A 26,184-nucleotide genomic window follows, 5' to 3' on the forward strand; every position below is an offset into this window, starting at 1 on the left:
ATATATATATATATATATTAGCTGCAAATGATTTATATACATCTTACCAATTTATTAACTGCCCCCTTTCCTAGAACTAGAGATAAAGGCAAAGAAAATTGGGTCGCTCTCTAGCTACCTGATACTACGCTTTTTGGCATTTTTTGTTTTTTTTCTTTAGCTCCCTTGTAATTTTCTGTATTTTCTCTTTTTTTAGAATCATTTGTATCTGATTGTTATTGTGGGGGAAAGGTGTCATGTTTGGGTCCTTCCAAGCAATCTATATGTATCCTTAATTCTTTTTAATATATTAGCCTTTGGGCTTTCTCAATATATATATATATAAAATAAAGGACATGCTCATAATTTGATGAGAAAATACACTAGTGCAAATTGGTAAAAAAAGAATAACATTCACTTTGCTTCATTTTTTTAAATTTTTGCAAGCATATATATATAAAAAAAGAAAATCTAAACATATGTTTATTTCTGGAAAGTAGAACAAATATAGACTTCAATATTGATACAACAACAACAAACCTTTATCCCACTAAGTGGGGTCGGCTACATGAATCTTTTTTCTCCATTGCATCCTATTGAGTGTCATATTTTTATTTAATTCTAATAAATTAAGATCATTTTTTATACAATATGCTCCAGTATTTCTAGGTCTACCTCTGTCTTTCTTAACATAAGTCGAATCTGAAACTTCTACTCTCCTAATCTGATCACCAGATAGTCGAATTTTAAAGTGACCAAACCATCTAAAACAACTCTCTCTAATTTTCTCTGCCACTAGAACTACACCAACCCTATCACTGATATATTAATTTCGCACATATTAATTTCGCATTTTGTCTCTAAGTGTAAAGTCATTCATCCACCTAAGGATTTTCATCTCGACAACACTTAACTTGGTTTTATGCTTCTCTTTTAAAGGCCAACATTCAGTGTCATAGAGCATTTTGCATGTCTCACCACCAACTTAAAAAATTTTCCTTTCAGTCTAAGCAGTACTTTTCTATCACACAATAGGCAAGAAGCATTCCTCCATCTCAACGAACCAACTTGAATTCTACTTAAAACATCTCCATCTATATCACCATCACTTCGAACAATGAACAATAGACCTAAGATAACAATAGACCTAAGATATCTGAAGCGTTCACACTTTTTAATAATTTGATCACCCATAGTTACTACTCTGTCACTAGAGCTACTCCTACTAAAACTAAATTCAATGTATTCAATTTCAGTCCTACTCAAACGAAGGCCTTTAGACTCCAATTTAAACTTTACTATTGATAATAAAGGGAAAATTAGCTATTTACTCAGTGTAAATGATCTGAAACTTTTATATGCATTTACGTTTATTTTATTCTACAAAGTTTAGTTTTAACTTTAATTTTACTTTATATTTTTAACATTCACATCTATGTGTTTGATGATCAAAGTCAAAACAATCTAACACTCTTGGCTAAAATTATCCTATAAGCACGGTGGTTAGCAATCTAAACATTATAATTATCTAAGTGGAAATACTTTTACCTGCCCCTGATTGATATTATCACGTCGACAAAGCGGTTAGCGATCTAATCATCACAATTGTGTGGGGTAATAAGTTTTGTTTACTTGCCCCTAACTAATATTCAAACGTTGGCAACGCAGTTAATGATCGCATCACAACTATCTAGAGTGGTAGAAAAATAGCTATAGGTGCAGGTACACTAGCATCCTCTGTCTGTACCATAAGTGGGTGAACTTCTCTTCGCATGCACATACAAGCATTCGTAAATAAGTTATTTCATACTTCACAACATAGTTTCTTCTGAGACATCCTTATTCACCTACTAACATGCATAACTAACCTAATGTGCAACTATTTATCATGCATATATTTTCTATCATGTTTATCTCGCATATCATGTATATTACACATATCATGCATCTCATACATATCTTGTATAACTTTTTAATAATGCATATCATGCATATCATGTATATCATATATATTATGCATCCCTTTCATGCATACCTTGCATATATTTTCTATCATACATATCTTGTATATATTTTCTATGATGTATATATTTCCTGTCTAATAACATGAAGAATCTATTGTAACTTAAATCTAATTGAGCTGCAGCATACGTGCATTCAAATATACATTTTAAAATAAAGAAGATAAATGAAATTTTGAAATCGCATTAATCCTTAAGTGATCTCTGAAAAGTTCATTCCTCCACTTCACTATATAAACAATCTCTTACCAAACTCAATTCAGAATAGCTTTCTTGTACACTTCGTAATTGAATAAATTTTAATGACATTAATTTAACTAATTATATCACTAATTCTAATAATAATATAAATATTTATCTTATAGGGTTTCAGATCGATCTCCTCCCTTACTCGCATGCAAAGTTTTTTTGCCAGCTTCCCAAACCTCAATTAACCTAATTTTATTAACATATTAAATATATATCAATTTAAGGTATATGACACACGAATGATACATTGATGTTTCGGCTAGGGCAAAGAGGAGCTCTGGGGTTTTCGGCGATTTCGGCGTGAATGGATCTTTCTTCCTCTTTTGTGGTCTCTGCTCCATTTTTCGGTGAGATCTCTCCATTTTTTCTTAATTGCTTGCTTTTTGTGGCTCTTGGTCCCCTTTTTGGGTTTTTTAATGGCCAAAAGCTTTGTGGAGGCTCTGGCGGGTTCCGGTTCTGCTTCGTTTGGCCGTACGCAATGGAGATCACTCTCAAGATTAGATTCTATAATGGCATCACTTACACTTTCAAATTAATAAGCCCAAAAGTAAAGATGCTTAGATTAGTAAATAGTAACAAGCAAACAACACTGGGTATAATACTCCATGTTTCATAATTTTTAATAAATATATCAATAATATAATGTACGTGCCCGTGACATACTTCTAAACTACAGTATGTGTGTGTGTGTACGTGTGTTGGTCTAATATATTAATATTTAAGATCATATAATAATCTAATATACATGTCCATGATATTTACTCAGTGTAAATGATCTGAAACTTTTATATGCATTTACGTTTATTTTATTCTACAAAGTTTAGTTTTAACTTTAATTTTACTTTATATTTTTAACATTCACATCTATGTGTTTGATGATCAAAGTCAAAACAATCTAACACTCTTGGCTAAAATTATCCTATAAGCACGGTGGTTAGCAATCTAAACATTATAATTATCTAAGTGGAAATACTTTTACCTGCCCCTGATTGATATTATCACGTCGACAAAGCGGTTAGCGATCTAATCATCACAATTGTGTGGGGTAATAAGTTTTGTTTACTTGCCCCTAACTAATATTCAAACGTTGGCAACGCAGTTAATGATCGCATCACAACTATCTAGAGTGGTAGAAAAATAGCTATAGGTGCAGGTACACTAGCATCCTCTGTCTGTACCATAAGTGGGTGAACTTCTCTTCGCATGCACATACAAGCATTCGTAAATAAGTTATTTCATACTTCACAACATAGTTTCTTCTGAGACATCCTTATTCACCTACTAACATGCATAACTAACCTAATGTGCAACTATTTATCATGCATATATTTTCTATCATGTTTATCTCGCATATCATGTATATTATACATATCATGCATCTCATACATATCTTGTATAACTTTTTAATAATGCATATGATGCATATCATGTATATCATATATATTATGCATCCCTTTCATGCATATCTTGCATATATTTTCTATCATGCATATCTTGTATATATTTTCTATGATGTATATATTTCCTGTCTAATAACATGAAGAATCTATTGTAACTTAAATCTAATTGAGCTGCAGCATACGTGCATTCAAATATACATTTTAAAATAAAGAAGATAAATGAAATTTTGAAATCGCATTAATCCTTAAGTGATCTCTGAAAAGTTCATTCCTCCACTTCACTATATAAACAATCTCTTACCAAACTCAATTCAGAATAGCTTTCTTGTACACTTCGTAATTGAATAAATTTTAATGACATTAATTTAACTAATTATATCACTAATTCTAATAATAATATAAATATTTATCTTATAGGGTTTCAGATCGATCTCCTCCCTTACTCGCATGCAAAGTTTTTTTGCCAGCTTCCCAAACCTCAATTAACCTAATTTTATTAACATATTAAATATATATCAATTTAAGGTATATGACACACGAATGATACATTGATGTTTCGGCTAGGGCAAAGAGGAGCTCTGGGGTTTTCGGCGATTTCGGCGTGAATGGATCTTTCTTCCTCTTTTGTGGTCTCTGCTCCATTTTTCGGTGAGATCTCTCCATTTTTTCTTAATTGCTTGCTTTTTGTGGCTCTTGGTCCCCTTTTTGGGTTTTTTAATGGCCAAAAGCTTTGTGGAGGCTCTGGCGGGTTCCGGTTCTGCTTCGTTTGGCCGTACGGGGCTTTTCCCGAATGCTTTCCATGATGCTTTGGTTTTGGATGATGATTATCATTTTATTCAGAAGACTGGTAAGAAGAATGGGAAGTTGGCTTGGTTTGTTTCGGAGGAGGAAACTAATATTCTTGCTTCATCTTGTAAACATGTGTTGGTTGGGAAAATTACTTTTGGTCTTCCTAAGCTTGAAATTATTATAAGAAAATTTGAATCTTTGAAATTTACTGGTTTTTGGCAAATTGCCCCTTTGGATGGGAGGCATATTTTGATTCAACTCTCAAATGATGAAGACTATACTCGTCTTTTTGCTCGCCATTTTCTTAGAATTAATGATGTTTTTATGAAAATTTTAAAATGGACGGCTGATCTCGATCCTAAATTGGAACCACCCACGATCTCGGTGTGGATACGGTCTCCTGGTTTGAAGTTTCACCTCTTTAATCATGAAGTCTTGTTTTTTTAGCTTCTGCTTATGGCAAGCCTTTAAAAATGGATGGTCCTACGCTAAATTTCTCGGCCCTTCTGAGGCCCGCATTTTAGTTGAGTGTGATATTACGCTTCATTTTTTGTGATGAAATATGGATTGGTTCGGCGCATCATGGGTATTGGCAGAAAGTTGAGATCGAAAGGCACTCTCCTTATTGTTCTAATTGTCACATGTTTGGGCACACCTCGCACTGTTATCGTCTGCATCCTCATCTTAGAAAGGATGTTAATCATCCTTTACATGCACCTGAAATCCCTCCTAATGATATTATGAATGCCAATGCTAATGTTTCCTTAAATATTCATCCTATGGATGATGCTTCTCAGAATAATGAGGTAATTATGTTTCGAATCATAATAGCCCTCATGCTGAAATAGTTGTGGAGCAAAATGCTAATACATTACCTACTAATATTGATGGGAATCATCCTATCTCTCCTATTTTGGAGATGGTGAGTGGGATTATTAATGCTAGAAAAGATCCACACTATGTTGGTTCTATATCTACTGCAATGGAGGGCAAGCTTCTATTAGATATTGGCTCCATGCTTTCTTTAAATGATAAACTCATTCCTGGTGCAAATATTTCTGCAGCTACTAATGCTATTGAAGAGGAATGTAGGTTTAAAAGGCTAGCAAGAAGAAAGACAAACGTAACAATGAACTTATTAACAATGAACTTATACATCTCATCTTGATATGGATAACATTATTCTTGATGGAAGATCTCTTTCAAATGGAGTACAAGTCGGCACCTCTTCTAGGTTTTCTAGGAGGGGTCGCATGAGAAATAATGTTTAACATTTTGTGCTGGAATATTAGGGGAGTGACAGACCCTTTCTTAATAGGTTGGAGCATTTATGTAGAGTTCACAAGGTTCACATATTTGCTATTCTTGAGCCTCTTGTTACTTAATAATAAAGACCGGATTGGCAGAAAATTTAAACAGTACAAAGTCTTTTTCAATAAAAATAATAAAATTTGAGTTTTCTGGAAACATAATATTGATCTTACTATTTTGGAGAATGAGGAACAATTTGTGTTGCTTCAATTTAAGCTGGATATCTACTCCGCAAGGACTACTTTTGTTTATGCAAGTTCTTTACTTCAAGATAAATATTATCTATGGCAAACGCTTGCTATAATGGGAGAAGCTATTCATGATAACTGGTTTGTGGAGGGGGCTTTTAATATGATTATGTCCCCTTCAAAAAGGAAAGGTGGAGGGAGATGCAACTCTAGTTTGATCAATCGTTTCTGCGATAAGATTAATGAAGTGGGTCTATTTGATTTGGGTTTTACTGGTCCTTCTTTTACTTGACGAAGGGGATCCCTTGCCCAAAGGTTGGATCGTTTTTTTGGTAATCAACGTTTCCTCAACAATTTTCGTGTCTCTAGAGTTCTTCATTTAAATCATGCTACCTCTGATCATAATCCCATTCTCCTTTCGCTTGCTTTCACAGTTAAATCGGTTTCTCATCATTTTAAATATTTTAATATATGGATTACTCAGGACTCTTTTTTGGATCTTGTTAAACTAGAATGGAAAGTTGAGTGTTCAGGTAATCCTTGGCACAATTTGTGGCAACTACATAAAAAGATTGCTACGTAATTAAGAAAATGGAATTTAAATGTGTTTGGTAATGTTCACAAGAAGGTTCAAGAGGCGAAAGGATTGTAAATAATCTCGACAAGTTGTTTGTTCACCGCAACTTGTGGATGATTTAGCCTCGGCTCATGCTAATCTTTTGGAGGCTATCTCGATAGAAGAAGGTTTTCTTCAGCAGAAAGCAAATGATATTATTTTTTCCAATGCTGACCGCAACACTAAGTACTTTCATGTATCCATTAAGCAAAGCAAAGGAGGAATACCAATACTATTCTTAAAATTAAATCTCCATCCGGAAGTCTTCTAACTTGTGATGAAGATATTGGTAAAAGCGCGACTGATTATTTCATAGATCTTTTTATGACCAAGACTTATGTTTTTTTGGTTAATGCTTCTCTTTTTGATATGAACGAGACAATGTCTCCTCTTTTTCCATTCATGATGTTCCTACTGAGCAGGAAATCTTTAATGCTTTCAAGGATATTAATACCAACAAGGCCCCTGGGCCAGATGGGTTTACTGTCTCCTTCTATGTTTCTTGTTGGGGCATCATTAAAAAGGAAAATTTTCTTGCTATTCAAAGTTTCTTTCGTGGGGAAGATCCTGGGAAATACTTTACCTCTGCTATGATTGTTCTCATTCCTAAAGGTACTGATAAATCAAGCTGGGACAAATTTCGGTCTATCTCCCTCACTTTGATTATTTCTAAAGTTTTGAGTAAGTTGATGCTTTCTAGAATTCAACCTCTTCTTCCCAAGATTATCTTGCCACAACAGTCAGCCTTTGTTAAAGGTCGTGAAATCACTGATAATATCTTACTTACTCAATAACTTATTCAGGATCTTGATAAAAATTGTCGGGGCGGTAATATGATTCTTAAGCTTGATATTAAAAAGGTCTTTGATACGATCAATTGGGAGTTCATTATCAATATTTTGTATGTGCGTGGCTTCCAGCACAACTTCATTTCTCTTATTAAAAGAAGGCTTCATGATAACCACTACAACATTATGGTTAACGGTAACACCTATGGTTTCTTTTCTGTTCAAAGAGACATTAAACAAGGTGATTATTTATCTCTGACGATATTTATAATTGCTTTTGATAATTTCTCTCGTTTGATCAATGAAATGCAACAGAAAAAGATGTATACTCACTTTCAACATAAGTTCAAAGTTTTGGTTAGTCACCTTGCTTATGCGGATGATGCTATAATTTTCTCTAATGCCGGTAAAAATACTATTAAATTGTTGATAAAGGTGCTAGAGGAATTCTAACAAACTTCTGGATTAATATTTAATAGAGATAATGCAATCTCTTTTTTGGCAAGAACGTAAATCGCTCTATTGCTTCTTGGGCTATTTCGTTCACTGGGTGTCATGAATCTACTCTCCCTCTCAAGTATCTTGGTGCTAATTTGTTAAGGGGACGCCGAAAGAAAAATCAATTTGATGATTTGTTGAGAAAATGAAGGCCAAAATTGAGAACTGGAAGAATATATTTCTATCTAATGGTGGCCGTCTTACCTTGCTCAAAAGGGTTCTCTTCAGCATTCCTATATATACTTTGCAAATTCTTAATATTAAGAGGAGCACTCAACACACTTTAGAGAGGATATTTAATCGTTTTCTTTGGTCTGGAAGTCATAAGAGGAAGCATTGGTCTTCTTTTGATAAAGTTTGCAAACCTATAAAGGCTGGCGGGTTAGGGCTTAAGAGTCTCAACCAAATCTCTGAAATTAATGTGTAAGTTGTGGTTTAAATTTCGCTCAAACGACTCCCTATGGGCTAATTTTTATACCACAAATATTGTTCTAAACATCACCCGGCATTAATTCATTGGAAAGTGGGCGACTCTAAGATTTGGAAAGCAATTATTAAGGCTAGAGCTATGGCTTCCAAATTCATTTTTTGGGATGTCGGACAGGGCAACATCTCGATCTGGCATGACCAATGGGGTCAAGGTGAGGTTACTATCCCTCTACAACATGGTTTTTCGCATGACTCCATTCTCTCGGATTTGTGGCTTCATGATAATTGGGATGTTAATAAATTTATTAATGTTTTTGGTGTGCAAGCTACTATGATTTCTAAAATACCTCTAAAGACTAATACTAGGGACCACCCTATGTGGAAATCTATTGGTTCTCTTTCTCCTACTAAAATGTTTTTTGCTAACCTTTATCAGTTTAGTGATTGGAGATGGGGGCATGTTATTTGGAATCGTTTTATTTCTTCATCCATTTCATTCTTTGTGGATATTTTTCCTCAAAATGCTACCATTAGATAACATTTTGAAGCTTAAAAGTTTGAAATTAGTTTCCCAATGCTATTTATGTAAAAGGGATTCTGAAACGTTTACGCATCTTTTCTTTAGTTGCCCTTTCGCTGCTAATACTTAGAACATTTTGGGCAATAATTTTGCTATAAAATAGTTGAATTCCTTTTTGATTGCAAATTTTTTTAAGTTTAGAGAGATGCGGCTCAAGTTGATTCGAAGTTGTTTTGGTTTCTTCTTGTGGTTCTTTGGTTCATTTGGATGGCGAAAAATGATGCTAAATATGGCAATAATAAGTGTGCTCCTATTACTGCTTCTAATATTATTGCTCATTTTCATCGAGCATGTCGTGCTCTCTGCTTACAAGGTACTGCTGATCGGTCTAAATTGGGTAAGAAGGCCATCTTCTTTAGATGGCAACCCCCAACTTTAGATTGGGTCAAATTTAATTTTGATGGTAGTTAGATTCCCAATGTGGCTGGTGCGGGGAGGGGGGTTATTTGGAACCACTATGGATAATGTTTGTTTTTCTTCGCCTCTCTAATACTAGCCTCATCTCCTTTGGAGGCTGAAATTTGGGGTTTTCTATTGGCTTTACAGGTTGTAATTTGCCTCAAAATTTATAATATTATTTTTGATACAGATTCTCATATCCTTATCGATGTGTTTTCAAGGGCTTCTACGCCTCAGTGGGATTTGATTTATACTATGAATAGAATTTGGGATACTATACATAGATACAACTTGAATATACAAATATCCTACATTTATAGAGAACACAACTCTCCTGCGAACTGGTAGCCCGTACGGGCAGAGACGCTTATGAGGTTATAAGTGGTACCTCTACCCTTCCATAGCTTCATCTTCTTCTTAATAAGGACCTACTTGAAACTCCATATATCAGATTTTAGTTGGGTTAACATTTTAGCTTCTCTGGATTTTTGTCTTGCATTATATTCCCTGGTGATGTATTTCTTCGGTTTTGAAGTTTTGGTTTGCATGGCATGGGATTTTCTCATTTTAGTCATCAAGATATGGCTTGCTGTTGAGAATTGGGTTTTGGTTGGGGCTTCCTACCATATGTTATTTGGGGACTTGCTGAGGCATGTGGTTGGATTCTTTGTATTGGTTTTGGGAGATTTCCTGCAAAACTCTATATTTATTATGACCTTACGCATCTTTGGATGGAGTGTGTGGTGCTTGTTTTTCTGCAGGAATTTTTGCGAGCCTTGGAAGTCCTCGGGGGATTTTCCATGCTCTAGCTTTTGGTTACTCCGTCGGGCGCAGTTTGCTTCTTATTTGGTCTCTTCAACTAATGCTGGTTTTCTTTGTACATGTAATTTTAGGTATACTTTTTTTTCTTGGTATACTTTTTGGGATACATGTATTTTTGGGTATTCTATACCTTTTAGTTTTCCTTTTCTTCTTTTTTGTGTGGCGTTGTTATGTGGACAATGGAACCCCTAGGATCTCTTTGTATTTTTTGCTTTTTAGTTGGGGATTCATTTTCCCTCTCATTTGTAACTTCTCTTTTAATTAACGGATAGGGAGCCACGAGTTGTTCTTTTATCAAAAAAAAAATCAATTTAAGGTAAATTAAATTATAATAAACAATTCTAACACAGATTTACCTTAACTTACAAATTAGGTTTTCAATAGGCTTCGTCTTTGCACTTCAAGTCCGCGATTTTATCTCGTCTCTCGTACGGGAAGTTTGCGCCACCTTACTCCATCAAAGTCAAGACTTAAATAGCTCTGATCCTGATTAAATTAAACTATTTATTAGCACTATTTAAATAAACACACTGTGAGCGCGTGTGTGTGTGCGTGCGTGTTGGTTGGCATCCACGGTAAAAGACCCCTCAAGTCGGGAATTTGAATCCCCTCTGGCATAGTTGATCTTAAGAAGGTAGTACTCGAATTGTTAGGCACATTAGGGGTGGCTAGAGGCTCGTATAATAGCCTTTGGTCATTCTTTTTTTAAAATATATACACACATTAACTTTAACATAACACAATGAAGGGGGAGCCCACCTAATCAGCCGGGGGGGTCTTAAAGTATAAACATCAATAGGACCAGCCCTTAGGACCTTAGTGTAATAAGCTATCACATAAGAGAAAGTCATAGAAGCAGTGGGGGGAGAAGAGTTGTATTTAAAGCTGTTTCTCAAGGACCAAATAAACCAAAGGACCAATAAAGGAATGGCAAACCCCCACCCTTATCATCAAAATCCTTCCATTGCCACAAATAGTTGCTTAAAATGCCCCTATGCAACCATGAAATACCAAAATGTATGCCCAGTATATTCCACACATTTAATGAAAAAGCACATTCAAAAAATGTGTCTTGTATCTTCATCTGCAACCTTACACATAGGACATCTCGAGGTCATTTTAAGGCCTTTCAACTTAGGAATGTCATCAATAGGTAGTAAATAAGAGAAAATTCGCCAAAAGAAAAAGGATATAGAGGGAGGTAAGAATTTGTGTCAAATCCATTTTCCCCAAAACCAATCCCGGTGTGAATGTAAAGTGTCATATATAAGTTTGCAAACCGATTGAGAATTGTTCCTTTTCCACACGGGGAGGTCCTTGCGTGAAGGGGTGATACAAATAGTAATTATATGCTTTGCATTTTGCTCCGCCACAATAGAACATAATTTGGAAAAATCTCAGTCATCTTGAGAAAAGAAATCAGAAACCAATAAAGAGTTAATTTGTAGAGGGTGAAAGTATTTAGGGAGATGAGACAACCCCCAATTATCATTCCCAAAAGAGATATTACGGTCTCCTATATTCCAAAACATGAAATCCTTAGTAGTGGTTCTAGATTTACAACTGTTTTCCAAATATGGGAATCTCCAACCTTCCACATAACCTGGGAAGGATGAGTTTGGGCACAATATTTATGATGCATAAAGGAAGCTCATAGAGATGAGCCCAATCTAAATTTGAACCAAAGTTTGCAAAGGTTTATTTCCACCATATGTTTCAAAGCTTTAAAGCCTAACCCGCCAGCTTTCTTAGGCTTACAAACCTTATGCCAAGAGCCCTAAATTTTTTTAGCACCATTCCCCACCCAAAGGAATTTGTTAAAAAGCCTCTCCATAATATTGATAGTACTTTTTTTTGTGTTAAACACTGCAAAGCATATAGTGGAATACTCTGAAGAACACTATAAAGCAAAGAAATCCTGCATCAGTAGAAAGAAAAACATTTCTCCAATCGTTGATTTTACTCTTGATTTTATCAATTACATCATCCATATGTATTTGTTTCCTCCTGATGAAAGCCAGTAATGACAACTCCCCAATGAATAAGTTGGGGTTTAACGTGCTTGCCAAAAAACATTTGGCACTTGTCACAATTAAAGAGGAGTCCAGAACAATTTTGGAAATCCTTTAAGAGCCCCATGAATTATTTTAGAGCAAGCTTAAAGGCATTGACAAAAATAATCACATCATCAACATAAGCAAAATGTGAAACCATCATTAACATCTTGGCCTTATGATAAAACTGTGTGAGGGTGTAACAGCTGGAAATGGTTGAGCATCCTAGATAAATAATCGAAAGCTAAAATGAAATTAATAGGGGAGAGAGGGCCCCCCAAATTGATGCCACGAGAAGCAGTGAAAAATCCATAAGAATTGTCATTTACCAGCACGGAATAATAGTTGTTAGCCAACCATCTTTTTATCAAGGTGCAAAAGCTATTAGTGAAACCTCTAGCCTTCAAAACGTTGATGATGAAATCCCAATTAATGGTGTCAAAGGCCTTCTTGATATCTAATTTGATAACAAGATTGGCACTCCTGCATTTTTTATCAAGATCCTGCAAAATTTCCTGAGCTAAGAGAATATTGTCAGAAATATCACGTCCTTTAATAAAGGCCGACTGGTGAGGGGAAATGAGAGAAGGAAGGTGTGGTTGAAGACGGGCCACAATCAGTTTACTGATAATTTTAGATATCACAGAAGTGAGCGAGATGGGTCGAAAGTCATTCCAATGAGTTTTCTCTTTAGATTTAGGGATAAGAACAATCAGAACGCAAAAAAATACTTTCCAAGGTCTTCACCCTGAAAAAAACTTTGAATTGCGAGCAACGCCTCTTTCTTTTTGATGCTCCAGCAGGAAATATAAGAAACAGAAGTGAAACCATCGGGGTCAGGAGCCTTTTGAGAGCTAATATCTTTAAGGGCATTGAAAATCTCCAACTCGATAGGGGGGTCGGACAAAGAGAGGGAGGAAACTGTGTCCCTCTGATCCTCAAACAATTCCGATAATATATCAGTGACCGGAAAGTCTCAGCATAAAGAGAAGAAAAATAATCAGCTCCATTGGAACCAATTTGATTCGCATAAGTGAGAACAGAACCCTCATCAGTAACAATCTTAATAATGGTATTTATATTACGACGATATTTGATAGTAGCATGAAAATATTTAGTGTTTCTGTCGCCGTTTTTGATATGAGTGTCACAAGCTTTCTGTCTGAGGAAATCCTCCTCAACAGTGATTTCTTCCAAAAGAGTATGATGAGCATTAGCTAACATGGCCACCAGATCAGGAGTGTCTATCACCTGTGCCTCTAAGGTATCGACCTCCAGTTGGGCCTTCGAGACCCTAGAATGAACATTACCAAAAGTATCTATGTTCCACCTTTTTAAGTAAGAAGCAACATTCTTATGTAATTGCCACAAAATAATCCAAGGGTTACCACTCCATCTCGAGACCCAAGTATGCTTAATCAAGTCAATAAAAGTAGGATGAGAAGTCCAAACATTGAGAAATTTAAAGTGATAACGAGCATATTTAGAATGAAAAGCCAAAGTAAGGAAAATAAGATTGTGGTCCGATGCAGCATGATTAAGATGTTTGACATGAATAATGTTGTAGTAACCCAAAAAAGAAGAGTTTCCCAGAAATCTATCCAGTTTCTGCATAAGAAAACCACTCCGCCAAGTATAAGAAGAACCCGAAAAGCCAAAATCATAAAGGTCAGCATTCGCAATATGTTCACAGAAATCACCCAAAGGAATTTGTTAAAAAGCCTCTCCATAATTTTTTTAGCACCACCCCTTTTAAGGGTATATATATATACCTTTAAAATAAATAAATATAGATGATCAATTACTGGAGAGACAAAAAGAAAAACTAATCTCTCTCCACCAAAAAAGAACCCATCTTGATCCGCCCACTAACAGTTTGATAACACAACTCCAAATTTGATAAATCAAATGAAAAGAAGAATTGAAAGCTATACTCTTCCAAATAACCTTAATAAAACATTTCAAATGCATAAAGAAGTTATTGTTTCCTGAAATAATCTTTATCCAACCTCATGGTGAGAACATATGATAAAAAAATGAAATTACCAAGAACATGCAAAAAAAATCATCCCAAGTAACCCGCTTCAAAAAAGATGTCATGTAGATATTTTCAAGTACAAATGATCACCGGCTTGAATCACCTATGAAGCATACAAATTTATCTTAAAGAACACATTTTTAGAAGCTAGCAAAATAATGCTTAGCTAATTCTGCCAACAGCTTTAGCAAATGCTAAGAAATTGTAGTACTTTAAAGTAGATGACATATTTGTCTCAACTCAAGAGCTTCTAAAACAGGGAGTATCAGTGTTCATATTGACAAGGTAAAAACGGTGAAAAGAGAACAGCCACCAAGCAACTCTATATAACAAAAGACAAGGTTCAGAGGGAATGGTAATATCGATAATAAAGATATTATTAAACATGGATTTCTCTGTAATGAGAAGATACAATATGGCTTAAAAGTAAACTTTATAAAATTTCAATTAGATAAACAATGCTGTATAGATCAAAATGCTGAGCTGCGAAAAATATATTAGGATCTAAGTTGAATGTGGTAAATATGAGAATGTTAACATAGATGTGTGGCAAGACTGCGAAGAGTAACTTGAGAAATATTTATACTAGAGCAATGAGTGAAGTAACAACTATTAAAGATTAGATTATTAAAAATAGATAATTGGTTTGGACATGTACAATGAAAGATAATAAATGTGCTAATAAGATGAATTATCGCTATCTGAAAGTTAGGAAATGAAAAAGCGGCCAACCTAAAGTTAGATGAATAGAGGTTATTCAAATGATTCAAAAAGAATAGGAAAAATGAATGAAAAATGACAATTCATAATGCCTACCACAAATATATGTGATAAAGACAAATGATGATGAACTCTACAATTGATGGAATGCATTTCTTCAAAGGAATTTATTAAGCCCCGCCACTTCTACAAGTCATGACCAAACAAGAGAACTTGCTCATGTTTAAAAAACATAAGAGAAAGGAAGAAAGGAAGAAAGATAAGTGGATGTTTATTTGACATATGAAAAGCTATTCTTATGAAACATACATCTTTTGCAAACAAAAGCAACCAATTAATCATTACCTTCTACAAAAAATGCATCAAAAACTGCCAATGAATCACTTCAAATAACAAGAGATAATGTTTGCATGTGAAAGCATTTGCAAAACAGCGGTTGGAGAAGGTTGTCTCTCTAAAGTCATGATTTCGAGCCACAAACTCCATGACTCATCGCTCATCATTCCAAAAGAAAAAATTTAGATGAAAGTGGGAGAGGAAAGCTCTCCATTTTTACACAGCATTACTTGGGCATTAAATAATTATTAGGTCTTTTCGATATTCAAAAGAAAACAAGTGAAATCAAATAATTAATCATCATTCTGAGGAAATATTTTGTCCATATAATGAAAAATATATCAAACAAAATGTAATGAACCACGTAAAGGTTTAAGGCTTAGATATTACTAAATAAATGTACACAGTGTAATGAACCACGAATAAGTTTAAGCTTAAATATTACTGAATAAATGTACACATGTACTCCTAAGAACGAATAAAAGCATTAAAAATCATAACTTTGAAAACAAAACCATAAACAGTCACCATGAATCAATGTACCGTTACACAATAAAATATTGTTTTACCCTTTTGCATTCCAGAAAGAGGTTAAGAGCTTCCGAGCACTGGCTGTCCAAGGACTCTTTAATTGAATCCAGAAGTTCTGCCAGACTGCAATACCATAAAATGAATATTTAGAAACTGAAAAAGCATACATAGAGATCTTTTGCTCATCAAACTAAGCTAATAGAAATATGCTAAATTAACTAGCCTTTGGTTTTACGTAACTTTAAGAAATGTTCGTAGTAGAAGATAGAAAAATACGTTTGTTTTGCTTTTTTAAGAAAATATATAGTCTGGCTACCCTAGCTCATAAAAATTTTGGAAGTTTTGCAAAAATCGTAAGATTACTGCCTACATCAAATTTGTGCTTAAGAACTAGCATTTACAAAGAAAATAGGAAGAATACCCAAGCATTGAATTAAATCAAAGCATTTAAAGAACAAGCACCAACACAACAACCACAACAAATATGCATTATCAAGTGGAGGGCATGCATCATCAAAAATGAATAATCATATTCAGAAGCAGAAACTTAATATCACTTAAAATTCACAATGCCAGACCTCCCTGCATTAAAGAAATCTTTAAGCTCCGTGTGGAATATCTTGAACTGTTCTATAAATGCCTGACTATATTGCCCTGGTATCTTTGTAATCCTAGAAAGCATAGCTTCTGTAGCAACCAAATCTTCTGGTCCAGCATTACGGTGAAGCTTATTCTGTATAGTATGCTTTATCTCTTGCTGAAAAACAGAAAAATAAAGGTTCAAGGATACTACATGCAACACATTAATCACTGCACAGAAGGCCAACCTTCAGGTCATGAGGAATATCATTGCGGTGTGCAATATCTCGTATTCGCGTAAGAGGAACAGAGGCTGTAAACTCTGACTTAAACGAAGGAAGGCAAGGGTGGATTTTCCTAGCCACGAGTATAACCTGTAAAAATGTGAAAAAAAGAAAAGGCTAAATCTGAAGGGAAGACCAATAAGAATGCCCGCATAATATATTTGGCCAAATCAATAAATAGGCTGTAATTCCTGCCAAGAACCAGAAGAAATATTTAATAACAAGACTAACGTGACTATCCATATTTTTATGCAATGCCTCCAGATTAGAATAAAACATGACAAAGTAGGCAAGCATTTAGCTTCAAATAAGAGTTCTTCCATCCAGCACCAGAACAAATGAGCTTTATATACTATTGTTAAAATAATAGTGCAAAATAATATTATTAATATGAAACTATGAAACTGGGGTATAAATAACCCTTACATGAATCCTAGAATAGGAAAAACAATAAAAAACAATAACAAAAAAGAAAAAATATAACACCTATATTTTCAATTAATCAATTCACAATAATCAACATAAAGCATAAAATAGAAAAAAAACAACTCCAATCCAAGGAAATAAATTTATTCCTCATAACTTCGAACGGAAAAATAATATTTCTTGATATAACTTCTAACACTCTCTCTCAAGTTGAAATATAAACTTGGATTTGAAAATATCAAACAATGGGCGAGGAAGATTCTTTGTGAGGTGGAACTAGAAGTCTTCATCCCTTGGTAATCAACGAAAAAAGTATTTAGTTGACTGTGGTTGTCTTTGACTGCAGTTTCGGCAGTGTCTGTAGGTAGGCTGAAGGCTTCAACAGGTAATGCTACAAGGAAGTTTGCAGCAAACTAGACAACCAACAGGAAAAGCTGCAGAGTATGGCCTATAGTACAAAAAAGGAAAAACTCTGGAGGTAGGCCCTGCTACAAGAAAATGCTCCAGAGAAAGGCCTGCTACATGAAGAATTCTGGTGGAGCATCTGCTGCCAAAAAAACTCAGGAGAAGGGCCTGATACAGAAAAAAACTTCAGAAGAGGGCCTGATGCAGGAAAAGGCTGCAGAAGAGAGCCTGTTGTAGGAAGAATTCCGAGAAGAGTTTGTTGCATAAAAAACTTCGGAGGAGGTCTGATACAGGAAAAAAAAAGCTCTGAAGGGTCTGATATAGGAAAAAGCTTTGGAGGGATGGCTGCAGAAAATGCTCCGGAGAAGAGTCTGCTGCAAGAAAGATCCTAGAGGGTCTGCTGCAAGAAAAACCTCAGAGGATAGCATAATGCAAGAAAAGGCTCTGGAGGGTCTGCTGCAGGAAAAGCTCTAGAGAAAGGTCTACTGCGGGAAAAGCTCTAGAGGAAAGCCTGCAACAACAACAAACCTTTATACCACTAAGTGGGATCGGCTACATGAATCATTTTACTCTATTGTCCCCTATTGAGTGTCATATTTTCATTTACTTCTAGTAAATTAAGATCATTTTTTATTCAATATACCCAAGTCTTTCCAGTACCTATGTCTTTCTTAACATAAGTTGAATCTAAAATATCTACTCTCCTAATCGGATCATCAAATAGTCGACGTTTAATGTGACCAAACCAACTAGAATGACACTCTAATTTTGTCCTCCACTGGAGCTACACAAACCCTATCATGTATATATTCATTTCGCATTTTGTCTCTAAGTGTAAAGTCAATCATCCACCTAAGCATTCTCATCTCGACAACACTTAACTCAGTTTTATGCTTTTCTTTTAAAGGCCAACATTCAGCGCCATTAAACATTGCAGGTCTCACCACCATCTTATAAAATTTTTCTTTCAGTCTAAGCGGTATTTTTTTTATCACACAATAGGCCCGAAGCATTCCTCCACTTCAACCAATCAACTTCAATTCTACTAATAACATCCCCATCTATATCACCATCACATTGAACAATAGACCTGAGGTATCTAAAGCATTCACACTTTTAATAATTTGATCACCCATGGTTACAACTCCGTCACTAAAGTTATTACTACTACAATTTTATTCCATGTATTCAGTTTTAGTTCTACTCAAACAAAGGCCTTTAGACTCCAATGTAGAGGTCCATAATTCAAGTTTTTCTTGAGCTTTTTCTCTAATCTTATCCACGAGAAGAATATCATCAGTGAAAAGCATACACCAAGGTACATCCTCCTATAAATGTGTAAGAGCATCCATAACTAAAGCAAAAAGATAAGGGCTTAAAGTCGATCCCTGATGTAATTCAACTAAAATAGGAAAATATTTACTCGATCCACCTGTTCGAACACAAGTAACAGCTCTGATGTACATATCTTTAATTATTAGAATATAAGTCATATCAACACATTTCTTCTTCAGTCCAAATGGTATCTCTTGGAACCTTATCGTAAGATTTTTCTAAATCAATAAGAATAAAATGTAAATTTTCCTTATTATCTCTGAACTTCTCAATCAAACCTCTCAATAAATGTATAGTTTCTATAGTAGACCTGCCCCACATAAATATAAATTGATTATGAGAAATCTTTGTAATACATCTTAACCTATGTTCAATTATCCTCTCCCATAATTTTAAAATACAACACATCAACATAGTTCCTCTATACCCCTTTATTTTTAAAAATGGGATCAAAATACTCTTCATCTACTCAGACATCTTTTTAGTTTTTAAAATAATATTAAAAGTTTAGTAAGCCAAGAAGCTCTCAAATTTCCTATATATTTCCACATTTCAATTGGGATGTCATCAGGTCCTACAAACTTTCCACCCCTGAAATTTTTCAATTCTTCAACCATTTTCTTTTAGCAAGTTCCACGTTAGCCAGATTAGTCAACATTTATATGTTTCGATGCAACAACAAGATTTTCTTTTTAACAAGTAGTTTTGTTGGTTGGTTAATAGGTCACATTTTCTTCATGAAATGGGTTTATTCTGGATACGGCAAAATCGTTCGATTCGATCTAATAAGTCTCTTGTGTCAGAATTGAGAAATTCTATGGCTCGAATCTTTAGTATCCTCTTCTTTCTTACCTGTGTTTACTATTTAGGCAAAATGCCGTCGCCTATTGTCACTAAGAAACTGAAAGATAAAGAAACCTCAGAAATGGAAGAAGGGGGAAAAAGAAAAGAAGAAAATGATGTAGAAACAACTTATGAAATGAAGGAGACTGAACAAGAGGAATCCACCGAAGAAAAACCTTCCTTTTGTTCGGAAGAAAAGGAGGATCTGGACAAAATAGATGAAACGGAAGAGATCCAAGTGAATGGAAAGAAAAAAACAAAGGATGAATTTCACTTTCAAGAGGCACACTATCAAGATAGCCCGGTTTACGAAGATTTTGATCTGGAAACCCATCAAGAGAATTGGGAATTGGGAAGACTGAAAGAAGAGAAAAATAAAAGATTGTGGGTTGAAAAAATTTTTGTCACTTTTTTTTTTGATTATAAGCGATGGAATCGTCCATTACGATATAGAAAAAATGAGAAATTCGAAAATGCTTGACGCAATGAAATGTCACAATTTTTTTTTGACATGTACAAGTGATGGGAAACAAAGAATATCCTTGACATATCCGCCCAGTTTCTCAACTTTTTCGGAAATGATAGAACGAAGAAGTTCTTTGTACATAATAGAAAAACTATATGACGAAGATCTTTATAATTCTTGGATTTATGCTAATGAAAAAAAAAAGTACAATTTGAACAATGAATTGAGAAGCCGAATCCAAATTCTAGAACAAAATGAGAGATCCTCTAGTCTGGATATGCTTGAAAAAAAAACCATATTATGTGATGATGAAAAAAAAAAGAAATGCTTGCCAAAAGCTTATGATCCGTTTTTCAACGGACCATATCGAGGAACGAGAAAAGAATTAGATTCACGTGCAATCATGAATACTTATACAGATACAGAAGATTTAGTAGAATTTTTTTTTATAAATAAGATTCATGATTTACTTCTTAATAATTCCGTAAAACTTCATCGTCAATCATTTTTAAATTCTACAGAAGAAAAAAGACTTGATTCAGAAAGTGAAGAAAGATATTTTCAATTTTTATTTGATGTAATTACAACACATACAAAAGATCAAAAAATAATAAAAAAGAAATCTATTGGAATTAGAAAAGAAGAGAATTTGGGAGAAGAGGAAGAAGGAAATGAAGAAGATTTGGAGGAAGAATATTAGGAGATTCATTCAAGAAGAGCCAAACGTGTGAGAATTTCGAACGAGAATGATCAGAATACCAATTCTCTTTCTAGTATTCAGAAGACTAGTAACAATGAGAAAAAGGATGATCAAACGGAAGAGGAAGAGGTGGCTTTGATCTTACTCTAAATCATAATATCAACTAATTTCATTAATTTTCTGTGAAAGTACTTATATTCTAAGATCATGTTCTAATATTAGTTTCATTGACTAACTTATTTATCTGCATTCATCCGTAATGTGAGAACCCTTGTTGCAGAAAAAATTTTCAGAGGACTCCTGCAAGAAAATCTACAGAGAAGGCATGCTATAGAAAAAGTTCCGGAGAAGTGTCTGATGCAGGAAAAGCTCCGCAGGAAAGTTTACAGCAGAAAAAAAGTTCCAGAAGAGGCCTGCTACAGGAAAAGCTCCGGAAACAATCCGATCTTCAATATCTAATTCAATGCTGTTAAGAGGGCTCTGAAAGCTAGAATTCAGTCTTTGGCATGGAAGATTGCTGAGCCGCCTATCTCATATGTATATAGCACCATCCAATCAAGATGCAAGCAACCTTGTCTTGTCAGCTGAAGTAAAGGCAATATTTGATAAGCCATTAAAAGCTTCAGAGAAAATTTCAGTTTCCCTTTCTCTAAGACTTCAAGGGGGATCCATACATACATAACCAATGTCATAGAAATGAGTCATATTATGGCTTCTAGATACACGACAAACATGATCTTGATTTACAGGATTCCAACGAATGGCATCTAATGGCCTAGAAGTATAAATGTGAAGCACACATTTTGTTTCATCTTTACACAAACTTGAATATGGGTCATAAACTGAGCAATACAAGGTTTCAGAGTCCAACACAGTTAAACATCCAGATTTGGTAACACACGCCACAAAGATGCCGTTGGAATGAAATTCTAGACCCAAATTTCCCTCCCTTATAAAAGGGTTTGAACTATTCTGATTTGCAGCACTAATAACTCGTGCAGCATCCATCAAAAAGTCAGGGCAAGGACGGTGATTATGCCCAAAAGACCTAACTTTGGAATAAAAATCAAGGAGCAGTTGGCAAGAATCACGCCAGAAGTTGGAAAAAATTCTACCATCCAGTTCAAAGGTACTTCTCTTCCATCCAAACCATCAAAAAAGACTAGAGTTTTCTCAAGAAGCTGCAGGGATGGTGAATCGCTGCATCAGCGGATAACTTGTGGTAGAGCGCCAAAGCCAGGATAATTTTGCTGAAAAAAATCGTAAGAGAAAAACGCCAAAACCAGGATAATTTTGCTGAAAAAAATCGTAAGAGAAAAACACAAGATGGCAAAGGTGAGGAACAAGGAGTATTTTCTTTACTTCTCAGAAAAGAAGATAACCTAATTAGGCCTGCTGGTTTCTGGTGAAAATACTCCTAATCATATGGGATAACAGCAAAAGAAGAAGGCCATGCTCCAAAGGGGCTGCGAGGATCTACTCCAGCAGCGAGGGCCTACAAACAACCTAGAGGAAGCTAAAAGATCTCTCCCTTCCAACAAGGAGGATGGCAGGGAGTCAGATGGCTCTGAAAAGAGATCTGGCAGCTAGGACAGGGAATTTGGCTCTGATATCATGTTTAAATTCAGAATAATGTGAAATAATATTATTGATATGAAACGGGAGTATAAATAACCCTCACATGAATCCTAAAATAGAAAAAATAATAAAATAGAAATAACAGGAAAGAAAAGATATAAAACCTATATCTCTAATTAATCAATTCATATTAATTACTTAGAGATAAAAGAAACAACATAAAAGCATAAAATAGAAAAGAAAATAACTCCAATCCAAGGAAAAAAATTTAATCCTCATAACTTCTAACAAGAATAAACTATTTTCTAATATAACTTTAAAACTATTTAATGACGATAATTAGTTTAATGAGAAGTGCCTTTTGTCGGCACATTCAGAATTCTTTCTTTTTCTTACAAAAGAACCACAAAAGGTGAAAAAAAAACATAAACACAACTTATAAGATGAATTAATAACTTTAAAAAGACCACTTTTCAATAAAAATAACAAATGGCACAAGCTTTTACTTGGATATAAAGGAAATAACAAATGGCACAACTAATTCATATTAATTAGTTGGAGATAAACGAACAACATAAAGCATAAAATAGAAAAAAAAATTTCAATTCAAGGAAATAAATTTAATCCTCATAACTTCTAACAAGAATAAACCATTTCCTAATATAATTTTTAACAATATTTAATGACAATAATTAGCTTAATGAGAAGCGCCTTTTGTCAGCACATTCAAGATTCTTTCTTTTTCTTACTGAGGAACATCAAAAGGTGAAAACAGAACACAAACACAACTACGATGAATTAATAACTTTAAAAGGAATACTTTTCAATGAAAACAACAAATGGCACAAGTTTTTAAGGAAATGTAATTCATTGGACAGTCAATCACCTTTGATGAAGCGTTTTTTCCATGGGTCATTCTTTCAAGGTCACCAAAAATACGTCTTGAAATCTCAGCATGTCTATTTGGTCGATGATGACCACCATCTTCAAAGCACGGGATCTGACCAGTGTTGATCCACTGCAGGATGCATGGGCAAGAGCAAATTTTTTATTATTAAATAGACACTAAAAATTAAATTTCATCAGAATTAAGTAAGAGAAAGTATTCCCTTGGCTCTGTTAATATTTTGTTAATTTCTGCCAGAGAAAAGCAATAACAAGAAAAAATTAGAGGAAAAAACAACCAATCAAATTTTCCTAACGGCACACTCTTCAATACGGCAGTTCAGTTAGAAAATAAGCTATCAAAACCGAAATTTTTCACCATTGTAGCTGGACCCAGTCTTAAACATGTTTAGTAAATTACTCAATCTAAATAATATGCCAAGGAAAAACCTTCAGATAAACAGCAGAATAAACGAGTGCTTCGAGACGATCCTCAAACTCAAGATTTCTTGTCAGGAGAGTATGAACAACTTCAAGCTGCAAAAAGGGTCAAAAAAGTAGTAAATTTGATTTAAAGGCATAAATTTGTTCAAATTGGTTCCATCATAAAGCGCCCTGTTTAAGACATGCAGATTCTTAATTAAAAAAAAAAGAAGGAAATTACTTGGTTAGATTAATTCTCTACCAACATAACCCATTAAAAAAGCTACAGTAAACAATTAATCCCAATTATGCCAACCAGCCAAGCCACAAGAAAATTCAAGTGAATAAGCAACAAAGTTGAGCTGAGGCAAAGGTTAACGATGATGATTTTTATCATATCAAAATTACCAACTGTGCTAACTATTTATAACAAAATTTGGAACTATTACTTATTATTATATTTTCCTATTATTGAGGATATTCCCATTAATGTATTTTTTTTTATTATCCTTCTCTTACCCATATATAGGATCAAATATACTTGTTCTATGTGACAATTTAACAAAAACTTCATTTCAAATTCTAGCTTTGTATCAGATTAAGCCATGTTATTCTTATCTGTGTTGCAGCCAATTATCTATCTTTGCTTCAGCTATACTATAAAACTGTCATACGCTCCTCGCTCTCCTCCTATCTGTTGTGTAGCACTCACAAGACCTTTGTCTTCTCCATCCAGCATGTAGCCCTTGATCCAGCATTTCTCCTTTATAACGGGTGAGATTGTAGAAGAAGATGTGTCAGGCAAAGCTACTCCTCAACTACTAGCATGAAGTATTAGTCAGCTTCTCAATTGATGAGCGCTATAAGCAACTTAAATTTGATGATAAGGTCCTCAAATTTGTCAATAATATGCCGCAAAATATTCTTCTTTTGCAACCAAGAAGCTATCTTCCTCTAATCTCAACCCACCGTCCACTTGCTACAAAATCTCCAAACAGAAATCCGCCATCCAACTTAGAGACCTCTTCAATGCCAACCAAGCTACACATCATCATCAAACACTGAGGCAGTTAGCCACCATTTGTTTCTAGCAATTTGTACACCTTTGCCATCTACCTATGTTCTCCTGTCATTATTGCACCAGAACTATTTATCCTTTCAGTTCTTCAACTCCATCAACATTGTTTATCATTAAACTGTCAGGACCTGGCCTGGGGCTTAAAATTAACCAAGGCGAGTACAAACAGTTGAAATGTGGGAATTTAAATTTTAGTATTTATTTTCTATAATTATTTATTAATAAATTAAAGAGCCACTAATTAAATGAAATTAAAGTAGTATAATTAAATTTTACCCCCATTACAAGTTATTCATGTCTTCTATAAATATTATCTCTTCTATTACTTATCTTTTAATAAATTAATTGCACATGAAAAATTAATTTAAAACAAAGATGAACTTATCAAAGCCCATGAACACTCCTAAACTATAGTAATATAAGAGAGAAAAAATAATATGCATGCAAGCTAAGCTTTTAGTGAATCAATATAAACATTTGAGATGATAATCAATGAATCTTATAATATCAATAGCATATAAATATCATTTTACATCTGTAAAACCGTCACAGGAGCACTGTTTAAAATTTGAACTAGTTTAGCTACTTTATGATACCGGAATTAACTCATATCACAATAGATATATAAATATTAGGGAAAATTACATACATAGCACCCAATTCTTATGGATTTACCAATCTCACACCTAAACTTTCATTTTTACACAAGCAGCACTTTACCTATGATTGAAAAGATGGATTTGGCTATTAAAAAGAGAGAATGAATGTTACGTTTCATTGTAATTATGAAAGCTTAGGTGTCAGATAGGTAAATATGAATGTTTTGGGTGCTCAGTACATAAAAGCCCCTAAATATTATTGCTGAAATTTAAGGGATTACATACAACGACACTTGCAATAAGATAACATGACACAAACACAAAGCTAGGGCGTGGATCAGGGGGGTGGTGTTGCGGTTGTATGTGGATTGGAGGGTGTTGGCAGCAGGAAGGTTTAAGAGGGGTTGTACGAGTTGGGCTGCTATGTAGAAGGAAAAGATGCGAAGAGCTGCAGTTGGGTTGCCTGGGGCTGGACTGTAGTGGGGCAAGGAAAGAGGGAAGGGTGGTTGTTGGGTTGTAGGGGTTGGGCCATAGTGGGGAAGGAAATGGAAGGCCGGTTGTTGGACTGCACGAGTTGGACGGTAGGGGATGTTGGCGACATTCTTGAAGTTGGTTACAGGAGTTGGGGAAATGCTGGGAGAGTAAGGCAATGAGGGTTGGACGGTAGGGGATGTTGGCGACATTCTTGAAGGGAGGGAAGTGTGGTTACAGGAGTTGGGGAAAAGCTGGGAGAGTAAGGCAATGAGAAAATGACTGGGACGGGAGCTACGATAGAGGGAAGAGTCCTTGGGTGGGGTTTGCGGCTGGGCTAGTAGAGGAGCAACGGCTTGTTGGG

General features: G+C 34.8%; 2 protein-coding genes across 2 annotated transcripts in view; one reads left to right on the forward strand and one right to left on the reverse strand.

The window, feature by feature from the left end:
• LOC110018866 (phosphoglucan, water dikinase, chloroplastic-like) overlaps positions 1 to 26,184 on the reverse strand; it is a 64,438-nt gene that overhangs the window by 15,564 nt on the left and 22,690 nt on the right. Inside the window, exons 3-7 of the mRNA XM_020716333.1 lie at positions 23,700 to 23,786; positions 23,251 to 23,382; positions 16,576 to 16,701; positions 16,327 to 16,505; positions 15,787 to 15,871 (exon numbers count right to left, since the gene is read on the reverse strand). Coding sequence (XP_020571992.1) covers positions 15,787 to 15,871; positions 16,327 to 16,505; positions 16,576 to 16,701; positions 23,251 to 23,382; positions 23,700 to 23,786 — 609 coding nt within the window. The remainder of the gene's footprint in view (positions 1 to 15,786; positions 15,872 to 16,326; positions 16,506 to 16,575; positions 16,702 to 23,250; positions 23,383 to 23,699; positions 23,787 to 26,184) is intronic.
• LOC110036239 (protein TIC 214-like) lies at positions 19,379 to 20,407 on the forward strand. The gene has a single exon (XM_020740640.1). The coding sequence runs from the start codon at positions 19,520 to 19,522 to the stop codon at positions 20,099 to 20,101; it is 582 nt and encodes a 193-aa protein (XP_020596299.1). The 5' UTR covers positions 19,379 to 19,519; the 3' UTR covers positions 20,102 to 20,407.

This window comes from Phalaenopsis equestris, unplaced genomic scaffold, assembly GCF_001263595.1.
Source record: "Phalaenopsis equestris unplaced genomic scaffold, ASM126359v1 Scaffold000002, whole genome shotgun sequence".
Taxonomy (NCBI): domain Eukaryota; kingdom Viridiplantae; phylum Streptophyta; class Magnoliopsida; order Asparagales; family Orchidaceae; genus Phalaenopsis; species Phalaenopsis equestris.

Bases quoted from the DNA above. Each gene is read 5' to 3' on its own strand.
- LOC110036239 (XM_020740640.1), top strand. From the start codon at position 19,520: ATGGGTTTATTCTGGATACGGCAAAATCGTTCGATTCGATCTAATAAG.